At 42.8% G+C, this 12,689-nt stretch overlaps 1 protein-coding gene across 7 annotated transcripts in view; it reads left to right on the top strand.

The window, feature by feature from the left end:
- Positions 1-324: 324 nt before the first annotated feature.
- Positions 325-12,689, top strand: part of LOC136825790 (tyrosyl-DNA phosphodiesterase 2-like) — a 46,730-nt gene continuing 34,365 nt past the window's right edge. For 4 of the 7 annotated variants that reach the window (XM_067082699.1, XM_067082696.1, XM_067082693.1 and 1 more), the window contains exons 1-2: positions 1,026-1,445; positions 10,730-11,031. In XM_067082699.1, the coding sequence (XP_066938800.1) occupies positions 10,816-11,031 (216 nt within the window). In that variant the 5' untranslated portion in view covers positions 1,026-1,445; positions 10,730-10,815. Of the gene's footprint in view, positions 436-1,009; positions 1,446-10,729; positions 11,032-12,689 lie in introns of those variants that run through there. The other 3 variants (XM_067082697.1, XM_067082698.1, XM_067082695.1) reach the window with 2 other exon arrangements.

Below are 12,689 nucleotides of genomic sequence, written 5' to 3'. Positions count from 1 at the left end.
ACGTATACCTCAATATAAGTGCTAGATATGTTACTTAACGACGCAGTGCAAGATACCTTATGTAACTAGCGCGGGAAATTCGCGTACGGTGAACGTGTTCAGTTCATAGGTATTGCACAATATTTTGCAATGTATAAGTACAATATTGTTATTCTCATGTTAAGTATTGAACCCCACATGAAATACCTCACAGACGTCGATTCTGTAAGTTCTACGTCGTGTAGTAAAATATGATTCCTTATTGTATGCTTCAGCTTCGATGCTCATATATTTTGTATAGTATCATTTGTACGTTTGTATACTTTGTATCTCTCTTCTGTGTGTCTCTCACTACGGAGTACACAGCTGCAGAAGATTGCGTTTGTATCATCAATCAGGAGATTGGGCGACGAGAGTGGAATGAATACCAACAACCGACCATTTCACCCAAAACAGGTAATCGCAATAACAAATGGAAATTAGTAACATATAACTACCACAGTAGTTAATAACAACCGGTACACTCCTTGATCCGTCTTTTATAGTATATTATACTACAATATAAATACATATATCATTACTGTGTCTTCTTCTTCTTCTTTTAACGTGCTTTTATTCCCATTTTTGTATGGGGTAAGCACGATGCCTTCTTTTGAAGGACTTTTTGATTTGGCTTTGGGGTAGACCTGTGGTCTCGATCGGCTGCCCTGCCTGACATCGCTTAGACCCCGGTACGTATGTTTCATGTATCATACCCGACCCAACGCCCTTGAGTAGTAATAATAACTTGTGAAAACATTAACATATGGGAGGGGTAAGATGGCAAACGATCGGCCGCCTCTCTCGTGGCCGACGAATACCGTAGGCACCTGCCACTGATGCTATAGAATTTTACTTTATGCAGACAATTAAATAAATCAGATATGAATGTCTGGCACGTTTGATTATTCTTTACAAACACGCTAAAATTCTGTCGAGAAATTAAAAAGAAAATGACGTGAAATGTCATTCCATGCCGACGACAGCCGACACTTTGTTATTGTCTTGTTCATCTCGGCACCCCACCGCGGAATACGAAACTTCAAAGCGGAAATTCCTTCATTTTGTCAATAATTCCTCGCTCAGGGAGACCAGATTGTGATTCTGAGTGATATTATCTACGCGTTGTAACGTTATTAAAACACTTCAGTGATTCCGGGTAGAGAGAGGAGAGGAAAAACCAAATTAACAGTGGACGAATTATCAGGCTCGGAGGAGGAAAATTTTGTTACCGAGCAAGATAACGCAAATTTATTACGCCACGGGACGCAGTTTCATTCATTATAACTTCCCATTCATTTATTATAATCTATAATTCGTCTCCTCATCGTTCATCTGTCAAGAACCGGTCCGTTACCTGAAATTTGACCTGATAACGGGTTATCTCAGTAGCCAAAGTTCGCTTCTCATAGATACGGCATGACTGGGTAAGTGCGCCATCGTAAGGTTTTAGTTCTTTTTGACGTGCCATGTATTTATATATTATATGTATTTATATCCGTTAATGCCTATTGAAGACATTGAAGGTCTGCATGTTTTTTGCCTTTGCCAAAAAGTTGCCAAGAAACCCAGTACATCCTAACCTATCCTTGCTTAGAGCATTGTGCCCTGATCGAGACGGGGGGCGTGTTTCGCCCACCCACGTCTACGAACATTTTGAGGGGGGGAGGCGTTTATTTTCGGCCATTTGCGTAGGGGTAGCCTAGAATACAAAACCATGGGTCATGATTTACTAGGAGGGGTCCATTGGGCGGCGCAAACCTTCCTCGGTCAGGTTAGGGCACGGCATCGCAGGTTAGGTTAGGTTAGGATAAATCTGGTTATGCCATACTCCCACTTAAATGTCTACGAGTCCTCCGGTAAAGTGCAGAGTGAGGGGTCATGGCTTGTCTGGGGTTGGGGTGGGGGTTACAGGGGTCAAAGCTCCCCCCGGCCAGGTTAGGGCACGGCTTCCAAGGTTAGGTTAGGCTAGGTCTGGTTAGATCATATGCCCTCTGAAATGCCCGTGAGGCCTTACCCCTCACTCTGCATTGACCCTCTAGGTAATTTATATCCCCTGTCTGCAGTCAGCCTTTCATGTAGGCTGCCTGGAGAGGAATTATATTAAATATATTAATATTTATATTAGATATATATTAAATCAGTAAATTTTCACTTTAACACCACAACCACTCAATTGAGTACTGTGTATAGAACCAGCTGTAGGAACGAATATTAAATCTATTTTTCACTTAAAACCATTATCCTATTGCATTTTGGACTTGAAAATATATTCCTAGCCTATGTTTAAATGTATGACATTCATTTTGTTAGCAAATGAGTATTTTAGGAGATATGCAACCCCACCCTTAATATCCTACAATTTTGGGGATCACGGTGGGAGAGCAGGGTTTGTGGGTTAGGGCAAACTACAAATGAGTGAAATGCAGGGACATTAATCCAATTGAAAGCTCTTATTCAGAAAAAGATACAAGTATGGAATGTTTTCACACTAATAGGTACAGTATTATGCATAATGTGGTTCGGATCCCACAATAAGGTGTAGGTCCCGTTGCTAGGTAACCAATTGGTTCTTAGCCACGTAAAATAAGTCTAATCCTTCGGGCCAGCCCTAGGAGAGCTGTTAATCAGCTGAGTGGTCTGGTTAAACTAAGGTATACTTTTTTTTAACTAGGTTAAAGATCTTGTACCCTAGGCTAGGTTAGGTGAGATGTGGGTGGTTAGATTTTTTGTAAGAGCAGCAAATGTCAGAAACGTTCCAAGCTCACTGCAAAAGATATTAAATCATAATTTTAAGTCCAAAATACAGTATATAATGGTTTAAAGTAAAATTTTATAGTTGAAACATAAACACAAGAGTTTAAATATCTTGGTTACAGTAAATTTGCAATAGATTTTAGCACGATGTTCATTTTAAACATATGAAGGAGATTTAAGAGCACAGCACAAAAATTCCAATATCAGACTTTGGTATTGAAGTAAAATAATGCTCATAGGATAGCTTATTACCAGATTTAAAATAAGCTTCCATTGTAAAAAAAAAAAAAAAAGTTTAGACGTAGGAAAAACCTATTTTTGGTAGTCGCTGTCGAGTCCTCAAAGGAGTTACCCCCATGGTGTGCCAGTGCTCCCATGGTGACCAGACTAGTATCAAAGAAATATTTTTCTAGCCTGGTCTTGTAGCCGGGTATTGTGTCATAATGAAAACACTATGACACGTGATAGAGTATAATGGACTCAAAGATAAGAGGGCATTTTCCCTTATCTTCAGCAAAGCTGAACCCAGTTTTTCGTACGTCAAAACTGCAAGAAGTGACTATTGCGCATGCGCGTCTGCCATCTTGTTTACGACCGGGCAGGCAAAAAGACCATCTCCATTACTCTCTGCTGGTCAATGTAGGATTATCCTCTTGCCCAAATCCCATGTCTTTTGTCAGGAAGTGGGAGGGTTTGAGGACTCAACAGCGACTACAAAAATAGATTTTTCCTACGTCAAAACCTGTTTTTTGATAGCGTAGTCGCTGTCTCGTCCTCAAAGGAGCTTTACCAAAGAAATTGACAGGTGACAAAAGGCTTAAGCTCTTAAAATTTAAATTCCAAACAACCCAAAGAAAAAACATTTATGGTCCAAGGTCAAGCCACAAGTCTCAAGCCCCATTCCTTATTCCAAAAAACCTTTTGGGGTTTTGGAAACAAGAAATGAGAAACTAAACAAGAACTTGCACTTTTAGGGTGAAGTTCTGTAGTGACTTACCTAAGTATGCTGGGTGTGGTTGCAGTCTTTTCGTATCTTTCCCAGCAATAGTCAGCATACTCACCCGTTAGGAAGACCCCTGGTTTTCTGCTGTAGAGTCTATGGGGTCAGGACTAACCATTCCACCTACTGACATGCAGTGCAGACGAATTTGTTCGAGCTCATGGCAGTAATGTTTTAAGAACACTGTCTCTGATGCCCACCCTGTACTTTCAGAGACTTCTTCAAAGGAGACATTTCTGAAGAAGCCAATGATGTACTTACTTTCCTTATGTCATGTGACCTGGGAAAGGAGTTTGGGTTTGCTTTTTTGATTAGGGACACCAAAATTATTCTTAGCCCTTGTAGAGAGATTGGTTTATTCGTGCTAGGGTGTAGGAAAATCGGACCTTCTGGGATGTTTGCCATGACCTCTAGGTAACCCTTGAGGGCTTGAACTGGGCATAATGTTTTGTCTGCTAAATTAAGTTTCCTTATAAGAATAAGAGATTTCCTTTTTAAAGGATCCTCATTCTTGGCCAGGAATGATGGGCCTGGGGACAATAATAAATGATTATCAACAGTTTGTGTGATATATCGTCCCCGTCGAAGAGAGCCCAGTTCACTAATACGGGCCCCTGAAGCTAATGCAATTAGGAAGATCGCCTTTTGTAGTTTGAGAGTTGTGGCTGTATTGGATCCACTGAACTGAGGAGTAGATAGAAGTCCAAGTACCTTGTTCAGGGACCAAGTAATGGGAGTCTTTCAGAGCAGGTCTTTTGTAGAGCAAAAGACCGTAGAAGGAAAACGACTTCTATGCTGGAGTCAATCCTGAATCCATAAAGCAAGGGTTCTGATAATGCTGTCTTGTATGACATGATTGTTGTAACTGCAAGGCGTTTGTCTTCAAAAAGATATATCATAAAATTTAAAAGTGTTTCCATAGAAATTTCAACTGGGCTCTCAGTATGGATATAATCTAATCATATCTTCCATACGGACTGGTATTGTCGGATAGATGACGTCCGTAACTTTTGCACTAGGTACCTAGCAATGTTGGGTGAGTAGTTTTCACGGTAGATAATGTTTAAAAAATCCACACGTGAAGGTCTCGGCTCAGAAAGGAGGATGCGTAAATAGTTTTCCCTCCTACTTTCTGGGATAGTACAGCAGATGACAGTGGAATTGATCTTTTTGCCCGCTGTTAAAGTGATAGGAACCAATGTCTGTTTGGCCAATTTGGGGCTATTAAGTAAGCTGTTCCTTTGAAGGTTAGGAGTTTGCTCAAAACCTTCGAAATCTGGGACAATGGCGGAAAAAGATATATCCTCTTCCAATTGTTCCAGTCTTGTAGGAAGGCATCTCTTGCTATTGCTTGATTGTCCAAGTTCGGAGATACATATACTGGAAGTTTGTGGTTCTCGTATGTGGCGAACAGGTCCACTTCCGGTTGTGGAAGCATGTTGGCTATTGTTTGAAAGAGTGGTTGTCAACATCCACTCCGTTGAGGCTGTCGTTTTCTTAGATAGAGAGTCTGCTATTACATTGAGAGACCCTGTGAGGTGAATTGCAGACATGTGCCACTTCTTTACTTGTGCCATCCGAAGAATGGCAAGCATTACCATGTTGAGAGGGAGGTGAACGTGATCCCGATCTCTTGATGCAGGACACTGCAGTCGTGTTGTCTAGGACCAACAGAATGTGTGTCTCTTCTGGAGGTTTGAGTTTTTGAGAGACAAAACGCAGCCATCAGTTCCAGGAAATTGATATGACATTTCCTCAGAGAAACTGACCACCTCCCTGCCACCTGACGATCCTCCCAATGTCCTCCCCAACCTGTCAATGAGGCATCTGTGTGTATTGTCACTCTTACAGATGGAGGAGTCAGGGTGACCTGTTTCGCCAGAGATTCCTTCCTGGTCCAAGGCCAAGTATCTCCCCCGACTTTTGATTCTTTTGGTGAGATCTGTCTCGCAGCTTTTGTCTTGTGTGTGACAGCCAAAATTTGTTCACATTTTTCAATTGCAATCTGAGTATTGGATCTATTATGGATGCAAATTGCAGTAGACCCATCATGCGTTCTAATTGCCGTCTTGAAACTCTGGGCTGGTCTAGGAACCTTTTGAGGTCTTTCCTTATCCTGCTCTGAGTTTTGATGGGGAGAGACAACAGGCCCTGAAGAGTATCCCAACACAGTCCCAACCACTGAAAACGTCTGTTGGGTGTGAGACGGGATTTTTCCCAATTTATTAGGAAACCTTTTGACTGGAGTCTGTTGATCACTGCTCTTAAGTTTTTAGGCATTCTTTTCTTGTGGCCCCCCAGATTAACCAGTCGTCTAGGTAAGATATTAGTTTTATTCTTTCCTTCCTGAGTTCCTGGACGACTACCGTTGCTAGTTTTGTAAAAATTCTTGGGGCAATGTTTAGTCCAAAGGGCATGACTTTGAACCTGTAAGTCTCTTTCCCTATCCGAAACCCTAGGAAGGGGCGAAAGGGAGCGGCAATAGGGACGTGCCAGTATGCATCTTTCAGATCTGTAGAAACTGTCCAACTCCTTTTTGGAATGACTGAATGTACTTGGGCAACGGTAGTCATCCGAAACTTTTGGCAAAGAATGTGCTTGTTCATTGTTGATAGGTCGAGGATCACACTTTTTTCGGAGGAATCCTTTTTGGGAACACTGAAGAGACGCGCCTGGTGGCGAATATACGTATGTTTCTCTATGGCACCTTTTAATAGGGCCTTCTGCACGTAATCTTCTAGAGAGGGGTTTGATGCTTGAAAGAACCCCTTTAAAGGAGGGGGAGGGTGGGACCATTTCCACCCCAGTCCGTTGAGAACAATGCTGTGTCCCCAACGAGAAGACTTCCATTCTTTGTGGTGTCTTTGGAGTCGACCCCTGACCAAACAATTCCTATTGATATCCTCCTCTTCCTCTACCTTTTCCTTTGATGGGCATTCCAGGCGTTGCTTTTCCTTTTCCTTTGTATGATGGTTTTTGGACCTTATGAAAAGGATGTCCTTGTTTATGTGGCTGTTGCTGTACTTTTGAAGGAGGTTGTCCTTTTTGGCTACTTACCTGTTTGTGAGGAAAAGATTTGGAGGTGATTAAAGGCTTATATGATTTTTTATCAAAACAAGCCTTTTTTGAGCTGGGTAAAGGGAAATTCCGGGTTTTTTGTTTCCCAATTTCTCCTTTTCCCAGAAGAGCATACACAGTACAATTTTGTTGTCGTGCTTGCTCGTTGACTTGTGTCACCACAGCATCCTCAAACAGGTCCCTACAGAAGGGATTAGACTGTAATAAGGCCGTTACATTAGGAAGTGACTTGTTGGAGCCCTCCAATGTTTCCATTCGCGTTTTTAGCGCCAGTCTAAAAAAGTCGTGAGTGCTTCCCATAGGGTTCTCATGAGACTTTTAGCCACAGCAGCAAAATATGTCCTGGTGTCCTCTGGAAGCCTTTTGGTGGCAGCTTCTAGCAAGGTGGAAGAGGTCAAGATACTGAGGAGAAGAGTCCTAGCACGGAATTCTGATGAAGCTGTCTCATCTGAGATTCTTCTCATAGGAGTCCCAAATTGTTGAGTAGCAACATCCAAGGGGCTTTTTCCTTTCGAAAGGGAGCTGAAGTGTTGCCCACTCCTTGGTGGAATTTTTCAAACCGGGAGGACTGTGACAAATGGTTTTAGCTCTGCCAATGGCTCCCGTTTTCTAGTTACTACATAATTCTGGAAGTTTGTCTTCACATGATTAATTATTTTAAAGGTGAAGGGACAGAAGGCTGGAGGTACTTGGTGAGCTAGTTGAGTTTTATTCATGATGGGAGTATAGATCCACCTACCGTTGATCTGGTAAAGGGCAGCATCAACAGCTTTTAATGCTGTGTTACCACATAAGAGAACTGTTTCCTTTTGAGGTTTCTCCATGTCCGGTAACGGTGGAATCAGGCGCCATTCCGTATTAGGGAATGCTGCCTTGTCTCTAAACTCCACAAGAACAACTTCAATCATGGTTTTTCTCTCGTTAATGAGATACTTACCATCAGGAGAGAAAATGCACATTGAAGAGTCTCGCCAAGGATTGTTAGCATCATCAATAGGGGAGAATGTTGGAGCCCCTGTTGTTTCCACTCTCCCTTTTCGATTGCAGGATGAAGTACTTTTACACTTTGGAGTGTACATCACTGACTTTATTTCTTTAATTTCCTGTTCGGAGTCATGCAAAATGCCCATTATGTTCTGCCATTCTGTGACAAGGGCATCTTTGATGTTGCTCATAATTTCCTTATGGAACTGGTCAAATACTGCAAACTGTGTACCATGGGAGCACTGGCACACCATGGGGGTAACTCCTTTGAGGACGAGACAGCGACTACGCTATCAAAAAGTCTCATAGCCTTAGCTACCTTATACTTCCTGTCTTTGGATAGAAATGTACTTGTCATAGGCTCTTACTGAAGGCTAACAGATGAGGCAGGGGTTGATTGCAGACTGGGGGTTATAAACTATCTCAAAAGTGGTGGAAAATATTGAAAATCATTAGAATGGGGCTTGCGAAGCCCCTTCTGCCAATGCAGGTCATGGTGCTTGAGCTTAAACAATACTTATCTGCCTGGTCTGCCGTCACACACAAAATGAGTATAATGTGCCCTTCAGAAAGGAGGTACACAAATCACAGTATGCAGTAATGATTTGAAAAAATAAATAGTTCATGCATTCATTTTCTGTGTTTAAAAGATCAGTACACTTTAGTAATTTAACTATCTATGTTTTATTTCATTATATCTTCAAGCAAGGTACTTCCTTCTCTATATTTTATGATTCCTTACTTACCCAGATCCCATCTTCGTTTTTTTTTTCTTGCTTTTGATATTTTGTAAATATCCTTTTCGCCTTCCTTTGCTTGTATCCTTCTGTTCAACACCTCTGCATCTCTTCCAGGGACTATGCCCAATACCTTCTCAGTCTCCTTTTCTTTTCCTTTTCAGTATATCAGTCCTTGGCACCTTCCACATGTCTCACCTTCTGTTCTTTGAAAGCCTTAGACTTCTTCCTAACTGAACATGTAATCTACCTATACTTTTCCTCCCCTCTGATACCACTCCTCTACTATTTCCTGTCTAGGCACTTCTACTGTAGCTTAGGAGATGAAGACTCTGGACGGAGTAAGATGAAAAAACGCAGGAGCCTATCTGCTTCCTCCTCCTTGTCATTGTTGAGCTCATCTTCCTCATCTTCTGTGTCTGCTTCCTTCTGTGGGAAGAAGAGGAGGTGTTTCCAGAAGCCCTCTCACGAGAAGCTTGGTTGGATTTTGAGTGAGTGCCTTTCTTCTTCAAGGATCTGTGACAGGGTTCATTCACCTACGGGGTTGGGGGATGTATAGGTAGGGATGACACCAGGTTCTCTTGGCATCATGTGAACCTGTCTCTCCCAGTTTCCTTCAAAGACACAAGGATTGTTCTTGGCTCTTCCCCTTGTTCTTATTCCTGCCAAAGTTTAAAGAGAAATGTTGGAGCTGCCTTCTTGCCTGAAGTTTCATTTGCAACATTTTGCCATGATCATGCTCGATCATTCTAGTTTGGCCAGAACTTTTGATGTTTGCATGCATGATCCTGAGATTGTATGGGTGTGGACAGAAGGTTTATGTGCAAAAGGTTAGCACATAACTATACCGCTGGTTATTGTGATCTGCATATGTGTAATCGTGTGGACTCTTGGGTGGTGCTTGGTTTTCCCGGAACTCCTTACATATATGTACAAAATAGCAACTTGAGAATTCATCTACATCCTCTGCTAGTTCAGTTTGAGCCAGCCATATGAAATGGCATGGGGACGTGGACCATGATTCTTAGTGGTTATGAGTCAATCTTGGCTCCTTATTTAGTGATCAGTACTATCCTGTTTGATCTTTCATGTCCACGGTCTGAGAATGCTTACTAAGGCAGACTTGTATCAGCCTTTCTTTTGGGAGAGGATCCAACTTTTGCTTTACAGAATCTGTTAAGGCCTGAGGATTCATCTCCTTCGAAACTTCTTCAGGCAGAATTGTTGGACACATTTGTTACCATAAAAGCAACCACTGCTCCTTTGTTGAACTTATTTTGTTGATGGTCGCCACAAGTTCCTCTTGAACAAAGCTTCTTGCCCAAGGTACTCTTTTGGCTCGAGGCTGGAGGCTGAATGAGTGAATGACTATCTTTCTCTCCCTTTCGTTCTTCCTTTCTCTACAAGGCAGTATTCATGTTGGACAGGATGTGATGCAGATAGATTTCAAAATTGGGCATCCTATCTTAGTGGCTTGGCTCACAGTGCGCGACTCCCCTCCCTCTTTTTTTCATTGAAGTGGGAGCTGATGGTGAAGCTTTCATCTGAAGCCTTCAGTTGACCCAGGTAACAGCTGCCTTTTGATCTTTGCTACCTGACTCTGTCTGTACGGCAGCAGTTGGTTCTCTGAAGTTTCCCCCAAAAATGAGAGTTCAGAGGCATCTCACTCAAGCTTGAGGCCCTATCAGGTTTGCATCCTTGTGCCAGGTTGTGTAATGTGTAGGTTACAGGAGTCTTGCTCCCCTGCTCTTGATATTACTGGGAGCTTGGCATTTATGGATAGAGATTCAACTTACCAATCAGTTTAGAGACTATCTTCCCACCTAGAGAACCCTTCCACATGAAAGACAATGGTTTGGCTTGTATTCTTTTAGAAACAAATACCAAATTCTTTTAGAAACAAATACCAAATTTGTAAAGGTATATAAACCTTGACCTTTTATAACTGACATCAACCACCTAGCTGAAGGAAGAGTGCTTGGTCATGGTACTCTTCCTCCTACTTTTATTTAACTACCAAGTTACCTGTTTTCTCAAATGATTTTCAGCTCATGCTGAGGAATACTCTTACATAAAAGGCTCTGGTTTGTATACAAATTACCTGAAAAATTTCTGGTGTATGTGATTTTCTTCAAAAGAAAGGTATGATTTTCAGGATGATTAGGAGTCAGTAACGGCAGTGTTCCTGTTGTACATATTGTCGATGAAGATTCTGGCCAGACCTCAGCACAGATTGTATGCATGGATATGGAAGATTCAAGGCCAGAAGACCAGTCTGTCATATTGCTTGAGAGTGACGAAGAACAAGAAGAACAAGAAGAACCAGAGGTCATAGATCTCGCTGATGATGAGGATGAGGAGGATGATGATAGCAGCAATGAAGGCGAAGTCTCGGGGAAAACATGTCCTGCAGAAGTCACTGAAGAAATGGTTCCACCAGAGGGTGCCATCGTCGAGGTAAATTTCAACAGTAAATTTCATAATTTTTAAGCTTTACATTTTGTCTGTGTATTTACTGTCTTATGTTGGGATGCCTTTGGGGCCGCTACATGCTGTTACTTTCTTATTACTAGTATACTTTTTTTTTTTTGCATTAGAGTGATTATGTAGAAACCCTTCCATTCTGTATGGGATAACCCATTATGGTACAGTTCTTGTTGAAGCGTTGAAATTGCTATAGCTGAAAGTCCCTGCTTGTCATTCAAGCCTTTCCTTAACTGCTTGCCTGTTGTATTGACGAGTTATCTGTCCTGCTGCATTTTGCAAGTAGTTGTTTTGTTCATGAAACTTACCCGTCAGATATATATATAGCTGTATTCTCCGAAGGTCCGACAGAATTTCAAATTTCATGTACACGCGAGTGGCCGGTCAGGTGGTTAGTACCCATTCCCGCCGCTGGGAGGCGGGTATCAGGAACCATTCCCATTTTCCATTCAGATTTTCTCTGTCGCCGGTGTTGTCAACAACTGTTGTCTGCACCTCCGTCATAGGATTTGCTTTTTCTAGATTACTGAGTATCTCATTGTCTTTTGGTATTTTGACTTTGGATCGGTGATCGGCATACGCTTTTTTGACTTTTCTTTGGGTTTGATTTAGATTATCATTATGTCTGGGTCTAGCTCTGCTGAAGTTACCGTGCGTGTGTGATGTCTGAATGTAAGGTGAGTTTGCAAGCTGCGGTTGACCCTCACACTATTTGTTCTAACTGTAGGAAGCATATATGCATGTTGAATGATAGGTGTGATGAATGTGCTTCTTTGTCTGAAAATGAATGGGAGCGTATGATAAATATGTGAGGGGAAGTTGGAGCGTGATCGACTGAGGAGGTCTTCCTCCAGGAGTGCTTCTCTTTCGGAAGTGTTGATGTCGGCCCCTAACTCCCTGTACCTTTAGATCCTAACCCTGTGGTTTTGTCTCTCCTGCCCTGAGATCGTGCCAGTGGAGACTAATATGCTTTCCGCTATGATGGAATCGATTCGTGCTTTAGAATCTAAAGTGTCAGCTCTCCAAGATAAGTGTTGTGAAGTGACTAGTGCCCCCAGTGCAGTGGAGGGGGCGTCAGACCGCCCCATCATGCCTCTAGGCCTGGACCTCTGCTGGACTCCCAGGACTCAGGGAGAGAGCATGTCGAAAGCCGAAGGAGGGGTGACGGGAACCCCACCGGTCTGGCGTCCCTTCGGCAGGTCCTGAAGACGTTTCCCAGGCTGCCCAGGCTCGATCTCGTGTTCGGGTCCTGAAGGACTGCTTTCCACTCGTCTTCTGACACGTCCTCCCACGCAGGGGTTGGAACCGTCAGATAGACTCTCGCCCTCTTAAGAGAAGCTTTAGGGAGGAGGACGCCACGTCCTCTCTCTCCTACTCTGTGCTCCTCGCCAGAGTTTGTGGATCACGTTTCCCCGCAAAAAGAAGTACGGACGTCATCCCAAGAAGACGTTTTTGAGCGCCAAGAGCTCTCCTCATCAAGAGAAAGGATTAGGGCGCCTCGTGCTTCTGCCTCTAGGTTCCGTGATTCTCCAGAGAGAGGCGCTCACCAACGAGGACCCTTATTGCCACCATGCAGCAGCAACTCTCCTCGTTCATTGCAGAGAGAGTCCAGGTCCCGTCCTCGTCGGAAG

The sequence above is a fragment of the Macrobrachium rosenbergii genome, chromosome 39 (genome assembly GCF_040412425.1).
Source record: "Macrobrachium rosenbergii isolate ZJJX-2024 chromosome 39, ASM4041242v1, whole genome shotgun sequence".
NCBI classification, from domain to species: Eukaryota; Metazoa; Arthropoda; class Malacostraca; order Decapoda; family Palaemonidae; genus Macrobrachium; species Macrobrachium rosenbergii.
The sequence above is the reverse complement of the archived record's forward strand: the minus strand, read 5'-3'. Positions and strand labels throughout refer to the sequence as shown.